This window comes from Oncorhynchus kisutch, linkage group LG10, assembly GCF_002021735.2.
Source record: "Oncorhynchus kisutch isolate 150728-3 linkage group LG10, Okis_V2, whole genome shotgun sequence".
Lineage (NCBI taxonomy): Eukaryota > Metazoa > Chordata > Actinopteri > Salmoniformes > Salmonidae > Oncorhynchus > Oncorhynchus kisutch.
In genome coordinates this window covers 38918778-38935522 of record NC_034183.2, presented here as the reverse complement: position 1 = coordinate 38935522, position 16745 = coordinate 38918778, and the positions used below count along the sequence as shown (strand labels likewise).

Here is a 16745-nt window from a genome sequence, read left to right as displayed (position 1 = left end):
TAAGCTTACTGCCCTCGTCCCTGAGGAAACACATGTCACTGTCTATGTTACCCCATCATAACCACTGTGTAATCCCTGTGCGCCATATGTTTGCCAAGGCCGGGGGAATCAAGCGCAACTTAATAAGATTACCCGGAATTGAAGTCCTGTGCGATTTAAAATCATACTATTGCGTGACGTTTGATAAAACCGTGCTATTTTACTCTGCAAATTCCCCATCTTGAGCAGGAGTCATATTTTCACTTCTATGGAAGTAGTGTCAAATTCAACACTGTTAACTTAGCTGAGAAGTTAAGCAGTGGACTAACTGTTAGTCTGTTCAGCTGACAATATGAGGACACAGTGTCCACTAGTGGCAGAAAGAGGACGTGAAATTACATTTTGAGTTTGGAGATCCTCTGTGGCCATCAGTGGTGTTATAAACTCAAGTCATTTCAAAAGATGCCCCAAGATATGCACTGTCCTGTACATCCCTATCTGCCGGTCTTCTCGTCTGCCTGCCTGCCTGCCTGCCTGCCTGCCTGCCTGCCTGCCTGCCTGCCTGCCTGCCTGCCTGTCGGTCTGCCTGCCTGCCTGCCTGCCTGCCTGTCTGTCTGTCTGTCTGCCTGTCTGTCTGTCTGTATGCCTGACTGCTATCTACTGTGTCCTGTCCTATAGGATCAAATCTGAATGGAGGGACTTTTTTTCACAACGAAATGCCATCACCATTCAGTTCTATACTGGCTCTGCTGCAAAGGCTTCTGGGAAACACAGCAGCTCCCTGCTGGATCTCCCCCGCCCCTTGCGACTAGAGGGGAGGGAGGCAGGGGGGTGAGAGACCGAAGATTAGAGTAGAGAGAGAGAGCTTCCGACAGACCTCTCTGAGCCCATTCTCTGTGTCAGAGGCCACAGCATATCTGAATGAAGCGTCAACACTCAGCTCATCAAATATTAACATCAACTCTCATTCTCATTTACAGTCAGCTCATAGAGATTCATAGAGACAACCTTGGGTGGTGGATACCTAAACAGATCCACACTGAGAGAGAGGGGAGGAGGGGGAGAGATGCAGTAGAGATGCAGCACACACAGAGGGCTGTATGGGCTGGGGTGTGTATATGGGCTGGGGTGTGTATATGGGCTAGGGTGTGTAAATGGGCTAGGGTGTGTATATGGGCTGGGGTGTGTATATGGGCTGGGGTGTGTATATGGGCTGTGGTGTGTAAATGGGCTAGGGTGTGTAAATGGGCTAGGGTGTGTATATGGGCTGGGGTGTGTAAATGGGCTAGGGTGTGTATATGGGCTGGGGTGTGTGTATGGTACAGGGATGTGACAAGTGCTGTGTGTTCAGCAGAGCTGTTGTTGAGTCCTGATGAGCGGAGTGTCGTTGTTTTAGCTGTGGTTGTTCCTTTCTCCACCACCTCGCAGAGACATCCCCCGCTGTTATAGTCCTCATATTATGTCGTATGCAGTGTATTATATAACGAGGGCTTCTTCTCATTTTTTATATATTTTTTGTCTCCCTTTCCGCCACCCTCCTCCCTTTCTCTGGTTCGCCCATCTCTGCAACAGGAGGATCATCTGGACGCTTTGGTCTCTCGCCCCGTCATTCCCAGCGCAGTGCTCCGCTCGCTCATCGGAGACTCCTGGGAAGGTTTTGCCTGCCGTTTCCTACAGACGAGCACTTACATGAGAACACTCAGTTTCACAATCGTGGATAGTCCTCTTTCACAACAAGCAATGAGAAGCCTTGCCGATGAGGAAAGAGAACTGAAACTATATTGAGGTCTTCCTGAATACGCCTGGTTCCATTTCAAATAACACGCATCCCAATTACACAGCCAGTTGAAATGATAGCTTTTTGCGGATGGCCTCCGGCCTTTGCCTGTCTGTTTGCTTGTTTACATCTGCTCCTCCAAGGGCAGCCAACCCCATTGATCGTAGGAGGGAGGGAGGGAGGGAGGGAGGGAGGGAGGGAGGGAGGGAGGGAGGGAGGGAGGGAGGGAGGGAGGGAGGGAGGGAGGGAGGGAGGGGGAGGGAGGGAGGGAGACCAAGATTAATGACACTGTTGGGAAGTGGCAGCAGGGAGAGAAATTGACATGTAAGTGGCTGAGAGTGAGGGAGAGGTAGAATGAAAGAGGGGAGGAACTAGTGCTTTTCACTCAGCAGTTGAACCACTGGTGTGTCCTCGTGACGGCGGGGCTGCCTCGCTAGTGTTCGGAGGGGGAAACCTCTCACTGAAACAGCAGCCAGCCGCACCACTCTCTCTGGTCACGTGACACTGTTGCCATGGCGTTGGGATGTTCTGGTAATTGGCGTACACAGACAGAGTGGAGGAAAGAGGGAGAGAGAGAGAGAGAGTTGGGGGCTGATCTGATGTCAACCCAAATTGGTGAAGGATGCAATTATCTACCATTCTCTCTCTTTGGTGTTTTCTCTCGCTTTTCTCTCGCTCCACGGTTGTGTAAAAATAGCCTGCCACGGATACCCTGACAACCTTTCATGTTATTATGGGCTGTGGATAATGAACAGCCACTGTGGTCCTGCTGACACATGTCAGGCAATAGAGAGAAAGAGAGAAACTGTGCCCTTCCTTCTCATTTCCCCCACTACTGCGTAAGGTACATTTATACATGCAATCCCCCATGCCTCCCTCAAATACTGTATTAAAAATGGCTGAATGGCAGCACTAGTCGGTGGTCCTCTGGCAGACAGATAAGAAATAGAGGCTTTCCTCATCCTTGCTTATGTCAGGGAGGAGGGAAGTGGGTTATCTGCAGTGGCAGGGCTGCAGAGGAGAGGAGGGGGAGGGTATCCTGTATCCCTGGCTCCCATTCCTACCCCTCCCCACTGCCGGGCTGTGCTGCTGGGGGCTCCCCCCCCCTTCGCTCTGCTTTGCTCCGCTTTCTGTCAAATCATGTGCGCTGTGTGCAGCATGTTGCTGGGGATGGTAGACTAAAAGCAGGGGGGGGGGGGACCGAGAGAGAGAGAAATGGAGGGAGGGAGAGAGCTGCAGCAGTGAGAGTGGAGTTAGATGAATACAGCAGAGGAAGCCCCCCCAGTCAGATGAGCATCGCAGTTCTTCTCCTAGTCCTCTCTCCATCCCAGTGTTTTTTCCCTCCTCCCCTTGTCTATTATTCAGCAGTGCTCAGAGCCCCCCCTAGCTCAGATCTAGCTCATAACTCCATAGCTCCAGCTGCCGCCCAGCTCTGTGGATCTCCTAGCCCAAGACGGAGCTCCTTACCCTGGCTACAACACCTAGCCTGCTCCCCTCTCTTCTTACCTAGACATGGAGACCCTCACAGAGACGTCTGCTGAGAGAGAGAGCGACCAGTCATCTTTATCTAGCTGTTCTATTAGCCGTTGAGCACTAAAGGAATCCCGTTCATCTGCCTCGCTCTATTTTACCGCGGTGGATTACAGTGCTGCTACTGCCGTTGCTGCTGCTGGCTCTCTGTCCTGTAGGAGGGAAAAACGGGGTCCAAAATGCCTGAAGTGAACTACCTGTTGTCTGTGTCTTGGGGTTACATTAAGGTGTGTTTTGTGCCATTAGCTCACATTGCTGCTTGGGATAACATGACATTACTCTGTGTTTTGGTGTTTGAGCTGTTGTAGTATTTTGGTGGTCTCTGTGTTCTAGAGCTGTGTAGTTGGGTTGTGGTCGTGTTCTATCCAGTGTGATGGCCGTGCGGTCTGATAGAACAGAACTGGTGTTATTTAGCTGGGCTGCGTCTCCATCTTGCCTGCAGCTCTTCAGAACAGAATAGCGTTGCTGTGGATGGGGCTAGAGATCTATCTCTCTCTCTCTCTCTGTCTCTCTCTCTCTCTCTCTCTCTCTCTCTCTCTCTCTGTGTCTCTCTCTCTCTCTGAAAAACAGACAGATGCTGCTGCAGTGGGGGTGCTTCCTCACATTCCCATGCAGATCCTGTGTCGCACGGTTTTCCTCATAGACTGTATAATAATACAGGGTTTTATACATTGCAGATTAGCAGAATTTCCCCTTGCAATATGAACCATAAAGCATGAACGTGAAACCAGATGAATCTGCACTGTATAATACGATGCTCAGGGGTTTTTAATTGTTATATGAAAACAATCAAATTGTTATTTTCCAACTCCCTTTTGTACTGATTCTGTGTAACGTCTCGAGATTTGTTTCGAGATTTTGTTTAATGTTTGTATAAAGCTTGACTGAGCATACAGTAATGGTTTTTTCCCATGGAATCTTCCAGCACCATCATTTCTTCCAGGTTTTCCGGTAGTTTCCAGGATCCTGACCTTTTCCCCCTCTTTTTTTCCCCAGTTCAAGAGAATGTTGAATCGGGAGCTGACACACCTATCAGAGATGAGTCGCTCCGGCAACCAGGTGTCCGAGTTCATCTCCAACACCTTTCTAGGTAAAGCCCTGATCTCACACACACACACTCTCTCTCTCTCTCTCTCTCTCTCTCTCTCTCTCTCTCTCTCTCTCTCTCTCTCTCTCTCTCTCTCTCTCTCTCTCTCTCTCTCTCTCTCTCTCTCTCTCTCTCATTTGGTCAGCGTTTCACAAACTCGGTCCTGGGCCCCCGCTGGGTGCACATTTTGGTTTTTACCCTAGCACTACACAGCTGATTCAAATGATCAACGCTTGATGATGAGTTGGTTATTTGAATCAGCTGTGTAGTGCTAGGGTAAAAACCAAAACGCGCACCCAGCGGGGGGCCCCAGGACCGAGTTTGTGAAACGCTGCATTAGGTCAATTAATTTGCTTTTGATGCCTGACTGTTCCCACCCACTTCTTATAGCCTTCTTAAAACACATTTTAATACACCCACACAGATGCATATATGTGTGCAGTATACCTCAGTGTGTCTGTGGGGTTCTCCCTCCATTTTGTCTGGCTGAGGCTGGCTGTCTGCTTGTTGCTGGCGCGTACTGCAAAACACTGCATCGACTCTGGTTGATCTGTTTATGACACGTCCTGCCCCTCTAAATGCCTATCCAAACGAAATCAGAGAGGAAAAGCTTGAAGCTTTGAGATGGTTCGCTGGCGACGCACTTCATAGTGAGGTGCCTCTGCTGCTGGTTGATTGACAGCTGAGATTTCCAGGCAACATCAGAGCCGGTGGATAGACAGATTGCGAGAGAGAGAGAGAGAGAGGGGGGGGGGGGGGGGGGGGTAGTTGGAGGTTCCAGTCGTTACTCTAATGCACTCTGTTCATTATATAGTGCGCTACATACGCAATAGGGTGCCTTTTGGGACACAGTGTGATTGAAGAGAAAGGACAATACGGTCGTCCGTAGCGTGCTAGCTATCTGCGTATGTCCTGTACCATGTGTGATGCGCCATCCGAATCCAGTCCTATTTAGTCGAAAGTGGATGGGATTCTCCCACTGCAGCGTCTTGAGCGAGAGAAGATGGGGGAGAGATTGGGAGGGGGGAAATGGGGAGAGATGGAGGGACCGGTGTTCCGCAGTAGAGGTGCGGCGGGGGCACGGTGGAACCCCCTCATGAAAACTGAGCAGCCCATTCAGTGACTCATCCCCATGCTCCCCCCCCATCTCTCCATGCCTGAGGAAGTGAGTGCGTAGATCAGACGCAGATGGGAGATGGGAGTTTCTACCTGTCTACCGCTCCATAGTTCCCTGTGGGACGGAGCAGTGGGAGTGGGTTACAGCTGGAGCTGGTTGGCTCCATGCTAATATGAGAAAGAGAAGCAGAGGAAAGCACTGGGAGACAGACAGCTGGTAGTTTGTCCTGAGCTCACCACTGACTGGGATGATATTTCTAATTATGTTACAGTTCATTGTTTCTTTAGAAGACAAAGGCAGGGCCTCCCGAGTGGCGCAGTGGTCTAAGGCACTGCATCGCAGCGCAAGCTGTGCCACTAGAGATGCTGGGTTCGAGTCCAGGCTCTGTCGCTGCCGGCCGGTACCGGGAGACCCGTGGGGCGGCGCACAATTGGCCAAGCGTCGTCCCTTGGCGCACTAGTGACTCCTGTGGCGGCACAGAGCACACTGACACGATCGCCAGGTGTACGGTGTTCCCTCCGACACATTGGTGCGGCTGGCTTCCGAGTTAAGTGGGCATTGTGTCAAGAAGCAGTGCGGCTTGGTTGGGTTGTGTTTCGAGAGGCACGGCTCTCGACCTTCGCCTCTCCCGAGTCCATACGAGAGTTGCAGCGATGAGACAAGACTGTAACTACCAATTGGACACCACGAAATTGGGGAGGAAAAGGGGGTCGTAAAGGGGGTCGTAAAAAAACAAAGGCAAGGGGATAAAATGGTTGACGGCTGTCTTATTCAAGTCTCCCTCTCTACAAAACACACAGACATCATGTTCCACCCATGTTGTTGTTCATATTGTCAAGTTATCCCGGGACACCTTGTTAATCCTCTGGTTGATCCCTTTAAGTGAGTGCATCATATTGGGCAGCTCATCCCTGAGGGACTGTGGGTTGGAGATGATGGTGTGTGCGGTAGGGCCATTCACGTGCACTGGCTCCTCTCCTCCACAGCTGTCCACTCCACTCATCCCGTAACAACCTGGCAGACAGGGCTCTGTCCTCGCTACCACAGTAACAGCCAGGCAGAACTCATTAAGGGGATTTAAAAGCCCAAATCCACCCACACACATGCGCTCTCTCTCTCTCTCTCTCTCTCTCTCTCTCTCTCTCTCTCTCTCTCTCTCTCTCGCATCTGACATTCAATGGGAGCATAATATGGAACAGGCTGGAGGGGATTCAGCATTTCAGAAGAATAAATGTGTGAGAAAAAAGAATAAATGTGTGAGAAAGAGAGAGAGGGGGAAGCGAGAGATGGGAGAGAGAGACGTGACAGTCTAGTCTGGGCCTCAGAGGAAAGAGGTCATGTCAACACTCCACCTGCATGGAAAACGGTGAATTAGCAAAACCACTTCCGACCGACAGACAGACAGACAGACAGACAGAGGCCATTATGTGAGGGTCCATACAAAACCCATTGAAAAATAGAACGACATTCTATGTCTATGACAACAACCTACTTCCCCTTCCATTCACAGAGTTCTGGCCCATTCTGTGTGTATGGGAATAGGAGAGTGGGCTCAGTGGCGTGTCTGAGCAGCTCGTAGACATCGCTTCACTGGTGATAATGACGGTGATAATGAACTACAGGACCCAGTGTGTTGCTCTTCCCCCTGTTTCCCCACGCGTCACTTTACAGAATGCTTAATCGCCCAGTCTCTATAATGACTGAAGGAAGAAAGAGGGAGAGAGGGGGGGGGTAGAGTGACAGTGATTATTTGAATTACAGCAGTGGTAATTGAATAACTCTCAGCGGAGGGAGGCTAGGATAGTTCAGCTGTGAGAGGGGACTGCAGAGGAGTGGGCGTATACTGTAAAGAGCTATATACCACACCACTGTGATATCTCAAACATGTGGGACCACTGGGAGAGAGGGGGAACAGCCCCCCCCCCCCTTTGCCTTAGAGATGTAAAACACCTCTGGGAGATGTGCATGTGGAACATTCGGGACCTTCTTTACCCCTTTGCCTCTCAATGGGATTGTCTCGGTGGTATTATCAACGTATGGCCTTTTTGAGTCAAGGGAGCAGGAGCCGAGCAGGGGAGAGAAAGGACCACAGAGAGAACGCGTTACCGACGGGACGTAGCAGGAGATCCAGATGGACGAGCAGGGGAAGGAGAACGAGATGGATGGATGAATGAGTCTATTCTTTCCTTTTAGCCTGTACAGGTGCATCCAGACCAGTGCACCTGGGACCCGGTTCACAGGCAGAGTTCATTGCAATGACCTCACTAAACCGAATGTTCTCTGGCGGGGGAAGTGAAAGTGAACGGGTCATCTCACTCCCCTTTCCCTCCTCTCCTCTTTTGTCCTTCTCTCTGTGCTCACACACACGCACGCACAAACATGTACAGAATGACACGGAGTAGCCTAACCCCCCCCCCTGTTTTCTCTCTCTCTCTTCTCTCCAGACAAACAGAACGACATGGACATGCCGTCGGTGACGCCCAAGGAGAAGGCCGGCCGGGAGAAGAAGAAGAAGCAGCAGCTGATGATGACTCAGATCAGTGGAGTGAAGAAGGTCTCTCACGGACCCTCCCTCTCCAGCTCCTCCATCTCACGTTTCGGGGTCAAGACGGACAAGGAGGACATGCTCTCCAAGGAGCTGGAGGATCTGAATAAGTGGGGGTTGAACATCTTCACCGTGTCCGAGTACTCCGAACATAGACCGCTCACCTGTATCATGTACGCCATCTTCCAGGTACGTTATAACTGGCTCCTACACACGCGCACACACCCCCACATGCACACATATGCATGGCAGGCGGGCACACGCACACACCCCCACATGCACACATATGCAATGCAGGCGGGCACACGCACACACACACAATATGTTACAGCTATACGTTTTGGACCGAAAAACAGTACTGACTCATATCCTCGTGTCCCCTGTAGGAGAGAGACCTGCTGAAGACGTTTAAGATCCCGACGGAGACGTTTGTGGCGTACATGATGACCCTGGAGGACCACTACCATGGAGACGTGGCCTACCACAACAGCCTCCACGCGGCAGATGTGGCCCAGTCCACACACATCCTGCTCTCCACCCCTGCCCTCGACGTAAGCACCATCCCACACCCATCTGAGCTCATTGAACTCCGGCCTTAGTGTGCGCTCGCCGTACTCCCGCCCCAACCTATGAGTCCTATCGTAAATCTTCCCCGGGTTTTTAAGTTCAAACTTGAGCACCTTCCCGAGCATGCTCCCAAAGTCATCTTCCCTCAACCTGTAGACATAAACCATTCGTTTTCCTCCTTTTCTCCCTCTCTCCTTGCCCCCCCCCTCCTTCACTCGCTCTCTCACTCCCGCCACACAATCTGTTCGTTCTCACAGCTCCTTTCCCTCCGTGGTTCTATAAATACAGTGGAACCTCATCCATGACGCAGTCTAACAGCACGACCCAGCCCTCAACGCGTCACAAGCCACTCTCTTCTTTTTATACATTCACCCCATCCCTCCATCCATCCTGTTTATGGCCCCGCTCTTATAGCCAGCACACCCAGTGTCAAACCACTATGGCTGAGTGCCTATAGAGAGACAGAGACAATGTTAACATAAGCTAGCCACCTCGCTAATGTAGGCCAGCGCAGTGTTTTTCTTCCGCGACGTTGGCTGTTAGCGATAGCGCACACCGGGCCATGGGAATCAATGAGAGTGGGCTGCGCTGAGATGAGCTGTTCTCTGTGCCTGTTGCTTTGAGTTTTTTTTCTTCGCTTGACACATTCTAAACCCCGGATCCTCTCCCTTTCAACGCAGGCGGTCTTCAGCGATCTGGAGATCTTGGCGGCCATCTTTGCTGCAGCCATCCACGATGTCGACCACCCGGGGGTGTCCAACCAGTTCCTCATCAATACCAGTGAGTCTCTCTACTACACCTGTTTACTGCGTACCTCCACTGGGAATAATATATCGATAATGTATAGCCATATCCATATTCATCGACGTAGTGCTGACCAAGTGACTCACTCTCCTCTGTCTTCCCCAGACTCTGAGCTGGCCCTGATGTACAACGATGAGTCCGTCTTAGAGAACCATCACCTGGCTGTGGGCTTCAAGCTGCTCCAGGGGGACAACTGTGACATCTTCCAGAACCTGACCAAGAAGCAGAGGCAGAGCCTGAGGAAGATGGTCATCGACATGGTCCTGGCCACTGACATGTCCAAGCACATGAGTCTGTTAGCGGACCTGAAGACCATGGTGGAGACCAAGAAGGTGACCAGCTCTGGGGTCCTGCTGCTGGACAACTACACCGACAGAATACAGGTGGGTTTATCCTGGTCGTCGTTCGGTCTCTTCCAGACCCTTCTCCTCTCCCTATTTGTATTGTAATAGCTCTAATTAGTGTCATTAAGGTGGCCTCCCACTGGCCTCCCGAGTGGCGCGGTGGTCTAATGCACTACATCATATTGCTAGCTGTGCCACTACAGATCCTGGTTCAAGTCCAGACCCATGGGGCGGAGCATAATTGGCCCAGTGTCGTCTGGGTTAGGGGAGGGTTTGGACAGCAGGGATGGTTTTGTCCCATTGCGCACTAGCGACTTCTGTGGCGGGCCCGGGCTCAATGCACACTGAAAAGGACACCAGGTATAAGATGTTTCCTCCGACACATTAGTGCAGCTGGCTTCCGGGTTAAGGGGGCGTTGTGTCAAGAAGCAGTGCGTCTTGGCTGGGTCGTGTGTCGGAGGACGCACGGCCCTCGGCCTTCGCCTCCCCCGAGTCCGTACGGGGGTTTCAGCGATGAGACAAAGACTGTAACTACCAATTGGATACCACGAAATTGGGAAGGAAAAAGGGGTATATGTATTTTTTTTGTTTTGAAAGATGGCCTCCCACTGGGATGACCTCTGCTTCTTCACTTCATCTTCCTCTGCCTCCTCCCCTCTCTCCAACCCTGTTCACTGCCTCAATCTTTCTTCCCCTCTCTTTCTCCCCTATCACCCCATATCACTCCCTCCTTCTACTTCTCCCTCTCTAACGGTTCTTCTCTCCGTCCGTCTCTCCATCAGGTGCTGAGGAACATGGTTCACTGTGCTGACCTGAGTAACCCGACCAAGTCCCTGGAGCTGTACCGTCAGTGGACCGACCGCATCATGGAGGAGTTCTTCCACCAGGGAGACAGGGAGAGGGAGAGAGGCATGGAAATCAGCCCCATGTGTGACAAACACACCGCTTCAGTAGAGAAAAGCCAGGTATGATATTAGACACACACACACACACACATAGCATTCAAGCATACACACACACTGATTCCTGACTCACCCCTTTTTTTCCTACTCTCCTCTCTCCAGGTGGGCTTCATAGATTACATTGTCCACCCTCTGTGGGAGACTTGGGCTGACCTGGTTCACCCTGACGCCCAGGACATCCTGGACACTCTGGAGGACAACAGGAACTGGTACCAGAGCATGATCCCCCAGAGCCCCTCTCCTCCTTGGGCCACAGAGCAGGGGGATCAGGAGGGAGGCGAAGGGGGCCAGGGGGGAGACAAGTTCCAGTTTGAACTCACCCTGGAGGAGGAGGACTCTGAGGGTACAGAGAAAGATGAACAGAGCCAGGGGGATGAGGAGGAGGAGGAAGAGGATAGTCTGGGAGAGGCGTCTCGGTCTCCGGTAGACTACTCGGACTGTCAGGACCCCGAGGAATCCATGGTGCCCACGTCGTCCATAGAGATCATTACCCACGATGCATCACCCACAGACACATAATGGGCTCTGCTGCACCGCGAAGGTGGTTGGTTTCATGTTTTAAACAGGAGAAATCCTGCAGCTGTGCTTTTTAACAAGCCCACGATGGGCTTAGTTTGAGCCCGGATGGGGCGTCAGTTTAACCCCACCCTATCCTTGCACTTGCGTTAGGAGCCGGCGACAGAGGGACAGTTTCAGTGGGGCGGCTACAAAGTTCTCAGGAAAAATGCTGCAAACATTTTGGACCTGACGGAACGGACAGGCCTCGAGGAAATGAAGGACTTGGGCCAATCTGGGAAACGGTTGTTTTTCCATCCAGACTGGCATCTGAAATGTTGACACTACTACTGAGAGAAGTTTTGTACCTTGTGACTTTTTTACGAAAATGGGATGTCAGGAGGTAGCGTTTGAACTACTGACGGATGGACGTGTGTTTGTATAGAGAGAGAAAACTGTTTACTTTTTTCCTGTACCATTTGTCAAAATACTTTTCTGTGTCTTTTTTACTATTGTCTTTTTAATCCTTTTTTTAATTTATTGAACACACTTTAGTATGTACGTGAAATGTTTTTTTCTTTTTCTAAAGAGTTATCTGAAAGCTCAAGAGCAAAATCCTTTTTATATCTCAGACAAAGAGAACAGTCTTCCTTACTAGTATTGGGCAATAGAAGAAATCTAACTAACTTAGACAAACAGTTCTTGGACAAACTCATCAAATCCTCAAAACATGACATCTCATAATAAGATACCATTTCAATCCGAGCACAACATATATGTTCCTCTATGGAAATCACGATTCACGTTACATGTTACATTGTTGCTAGATTGTTGCTTCGTGTGTCTGACCTCACTGTAGATGAACGGTAGGCAGATAGATCACTATAACAAAACAAAAAATACAATTAGACCCATTTCTCCCCATCTAATCTGCTTCCCCTCATTCTCCTTGAAGGACCCCCCCCCCCCCCCACTACCCTCATGGCTCAAATCCTGATAATACTCAGACTTCAAGTTAGAAGGATATTTCTAGCTCCATCTCAAGGTATCCTGCTATTGTGTATTAATCCTATTCGACCAAATGATTCCAGAACCCACCTGGTTCTGATGCTGTAACAAATCAAGGACCCGGCCAGATGATGAAAGGTGGCTAGGCGGCTGCCTGTGTAGAAGCCCAGTCACACCTTGGTTAGCTGTGTTATTATTCACATTATTATTTTATTTTTTTTACAAACTCCTGACTCTGTGAATCTGACCCCTAAAACAATCAGGTCAGCTATTTCTTCCTCCACCAAAAAAGGGAATAACTGAAGGAGGTGCTGCGTCTGCCCATTGACGTCAATCGAAACATTCTTTTTTTCTCTCTCTTCCCTTCCCGCTAACTGTATCACATTTCCTGGACGGCCCGGGGAGTTTATCAGGATTTGATCCGTTAGATGTAATCTTTAGAATAGATTTGGCACTTAAACTGTAGAGTTTGTGCTTATTTTGAGAACAATAGGATGATAACCCACAGAAGGGTATCTAGAGATTTACGTGACAGAGATACCAAACCAAAAGGCCCCCGGACAGTGTAATTCACTGTATCTTTGGGTCAGCATTAAAACCATCCACGCCTGAAAATCTGCTAGGTAGATCTTCCCTTATAGGTCTCCATGACTGGTTTTCAGATATCACCAATCCTCCCTCCATTGTTCCCTTAGGTTTACTGACATACTCAAAGGTACTTCAACTGCCTTATTGACTATACCCTCACTCCAGCAGACTTACATGGCAATCGTGTGTGTCAGTGAGTGTGTGTGCGTGATTGTGCGTGTGCGAGTATCAGAAAGTGTGTTTGTGAGAGTGAGTGTGTGCGCGTCCGTGTAGCCTTTGCCACCTGGCCTGACCGGACTCCACACTCCTATTCCTGTTTGTCACTAGAGCTCAAGTTGGTCCTTTGCTGTTTATAACAGTGTATTTATTACTTTCAGCTGTACATAAGAATACTGTTTCAGTCAGTGTAAATCTATTTAAATGTATATGCACTTGCATTACCTGGAAGTTGGTGGTGTCTAGCGCGTTCAAGGCTCTGCGTCGGAGTCTTTTTTTAGATTCTTTATTATAATATTGTTTCCTTTTTTATATATATATTATATCCTAAGTAAATATATTCACACAAATGTTTGAGTGCCCTGAGCAACAGCTAACGAGACATATACACAACCTGTAGGTTGACAACGCATAGAGGAAATGTTAAACGACAGAGACCTGGGAAGAGTTTAAAAAATACAAGCCCGCTGTGGCTTTTATACTGTAGCCTATCACTTAGGCTCGGTATCAATATCAGACATACAAACCAAGACTCTCTGAGCAGCTTGTAGGAAGCTAGTAACCAGACTCCTCTGTATACAACATTTTGAATGCAGATGGCTGATTTTGGGGTTCAGATCTACTGGTTCAACGGCAGCAGACAGAAACAACAGGAAGACAGACGCACACAGAACCAAGTGTCTTCGTCTTCACACCTCGCACGTACTTACTTATATGTGAAGTCGTTCAAGGGGATTATTGGTGGCATGCTACAATATCTCTGAGCACCCGCGTGATGAATCGTTACAAAAATGTGATCTTCTTGTAATTGAGCGTGCTAATGTGAACTAGTTTTATCCGACCAAAACTTGTTAGCAGTTTTGAAATTCAAAATTTGTCATCAGTATAACATTGTTAATCCATGTTCAAGCTTTTGGTCGTTTCCAAGTGACTAGCCAGACTTAGCACTATCTGCATGAGAGGTGGTTTTTATATGTCTGTTGAATACCTACCTACTGCGTTGCAGTTGCAGGCGGACATATTAAATGTTTCACACAATGTATGGTATAATATTGTATATTGTGTTCAAGTATCTGAAAATCTGAAATACTTTTTCTAATAAAAAACAAAACAAAGCATGACATATCTTTGTCCTTATTTCACAGCAGCTCAGTCATCACATGAGATGTGTTTTAACTTGGCGAGACAGGCACATGCCGCGACATTTCCTCCTGACAGACAGTCTGGTCCTTACATGACATAAGGCCCACAGTGACACACTCGCTGTAGGAAACCAGTCAGGAGTTCTCTTCATATTCCATGTTTCAGAGACTTTTTGAGTGTTATTGGTAAAGGTTGCCTTAGGGGGAGAGGCTGTTTCAGTCCTTGAAAGCAGAAGATCCACCTGTGGGTTCACATAATGAGCCTCAGCCTGTTCTCAAGTCGTGATGTGCACCTCTTGGTTTGACCTTATAGACAACACAGGGACATACAGAGCACTTCAGTGGGCGCGTGCACGCACACACACACACACACACACACACACACACACACACACACACACACACACACACACACACACACACACACACACACACACACACACACACACACACACACACACACACACACACACACACACACACACACACACACACACACACACACACACACACACACACACACACACACACACACACACACACACACACACACACACACACACACACACACACACACACACACACACACACACACACACACACTTTGCAACCTCTCCTGACCTCGCTCTTTGGGTGAATCTTCAAAGAGGAGTGTTTTTACAACACAACACATTCTCTCATCTCACTCTCCCGTGGCCTTGCCTGCCCCCTTACACTGCACCATGGCCTCAAAGAACACCGACATACAGACACTGATAACTCATTGGATAAAGCTACCTACGCCCATGGATGACAGTGAGACTGATATAAAAGGCCAGATTTCTCTCTTCACACAGAGAGAGAAGACGTTTACAGTGATAAGTTATCTATACTCTTAGGGGGGGGGGGGGGGGGGAGGTGCTATCGAGAACCTTAAAGGATTCTTTGACTGTCCCCACAGGAGAACCCTTTCAATAGCCCTTTTTGGTTGCAGGTAGAACTCTTTAGTTTCCATGTAGAACCGTATCTGGAAAAAGGGTTCTACATGGAAACCAAAGGCGTTCTACCTGGAACCAAAAAGGGTTCTGCTATGGGGACAGGCAAAGAACCTTTTTGAAACCATCAAGTTTTATAGAATAATAACTATGATTCCCAGCAGCATATTGAGATATAAGAGACCATTAGCCTCTCCCCAGTGGCCAGGGGAGAAAATGTGAGATATTTTCAGCAAGGACATGATGACGAGGATCAGGCTAAGATTTCTCCACTTTCTCTTTCTTTCTCGCTCTCTCTCTGTGTATGTGTGTGTGTGTGTGAGAGAGAGAGAGAATTATAGTTTATTGCAATCCTCCTGATCCTTTAAAATGTTTTTGATTAATCTCTTCTAATATAAGGGCCAACGTTACATAGCCCAGCCAGCCACACTGATCAATTCTAAATGAGAATCTGAAACCACGGTCCTGCAGTCGGTGACGTCAACAGTGTTCAATCTAGATTAGGGGTATTCTTTTTCAGCAGGGACCTCATTTTTTCTGGCAGAAAGATTTTTTTGCGACCCCACCCCATATCTACTGACACAACCTAAAATCGGTTTCTATTTTTACATAAACAAATCATCTTCAATTTATTGCATTGCTTTTTTAAATCCCTTATCAAAATGAAAAGAAACCAATACTGTAAATACATTTACTCAATAAAATAGTGTTTTTCTAATTATCTTTCTTGAAAACGTTTGTATATTGTCTCATACAAAATATTACGATTACAGATTATTGTAAGAAAAAATACCCCCCAAAAATATTACCCCACTGCAGCTCCCCAGCGATCCCACTCGGGGTCACGACCCAGACTTTGAGTACCACTGATCTAGATGACCCAGAGGTTAGCATTTCCTAACTGACAATGGCTTGATCTTGTTCTCTCATAAAACAATAAGGGACTCTGATGTAACAGAGATGAACATATCTAATTCAGTTACTACTGAACTTTTTGCAATTTAAGAACACAGAAGTATAGCTATGGTCACCAAGACTTGACTGAAAAAAATTAACGACACATTGCTTCATCCCATTTCTTTATGGTTCAACAGCAAAATAACTTTCATCACTGACCCTATAAGAAGGGGAGACTAAGAGGAGATCTTGATCTTGTTCTCTAAAAGAGAGTATAAAATTACACACTGGCTCCCGCACAATTCGGTGAACTATTTACCCAATAAATGACTTTGGTGTGTCTAAATCAAACCTGCAAAGCAGAGATTTCAACAGAGACACAGGTCGTTCACCAAAATAACCATGGAACACACAGTATCTTTACCTCAAACGTCAACTGGGACAACTCCTTCAGATCTGTGCTTCTGGCCTTCTCCAGTGCATTGATCTCCTGCCTTTTCTCAACGAGCAGCCACCTCTGCTGATTCTCTCCAGCTCCAGGAGGCTGGCCCTGGTCCAGGAGGCTGGCCCTGGTCTGGACTCCTCAGCCTGTTGCTGAGTCGGGTGGTATCCCCTTCCGCATTACCAGAAAGCCAGTTTACAACCATAAAATTTAATTCTGAGAAAAATAAACAATTCTATTATTTTCTATTCTATAAAATATCCTTATTGTT

General features: G+C 48.4%; 1 protein-coding gene across 4 annotated transcripts in view; it reads left to right on the top strand.

Moving 5' to 3' along the window:
- pde4ba (phosphodiesterase 4B, cAMP-specific a) overlaps window positions 1-14140 on the top strand; it is a 166715-nt gene extending 152575 nt beyond the window's left edge. For 3 of the 4 annotated variants that reach the window (XM_031833639.1, XM_020492939.2, XM_020492940.2), the window contains 7 exons: window positions 4283-4376; window positions 7935-8224; window positions 8422-8586; window positions 9283-9382; window positions 9512-9789; window positions 10533-10715; window positions 10815-14140. In XM_031833639.1, coding sequence (XP_031689499.1) covers window positions 4283-4376; window positions 7935-8224; window positions 8422-8586; window positions 9283-9382; window positions 9512-9789; window positions 10533-10715; window positions 10815-11231 — 1527 coding nt within the window. In that variant the 3' untranslated portion in view covers window positions 11232-14140. Of the gene's footprint in view, window positions 1-2951; window positions 3514-4282; window positions 4377-7934; window positions 8225-8421; window positions 8587-9282; window positions 9383-9511; window positions 9790-10532; window positions 10716-10814 lie in introns of those variants that run through there. The other variant, XM_020492941.2, reaches the window with a different exon arrangement.
- Window positions 14141-16745: the final 2605 nt, after the last annotated feature.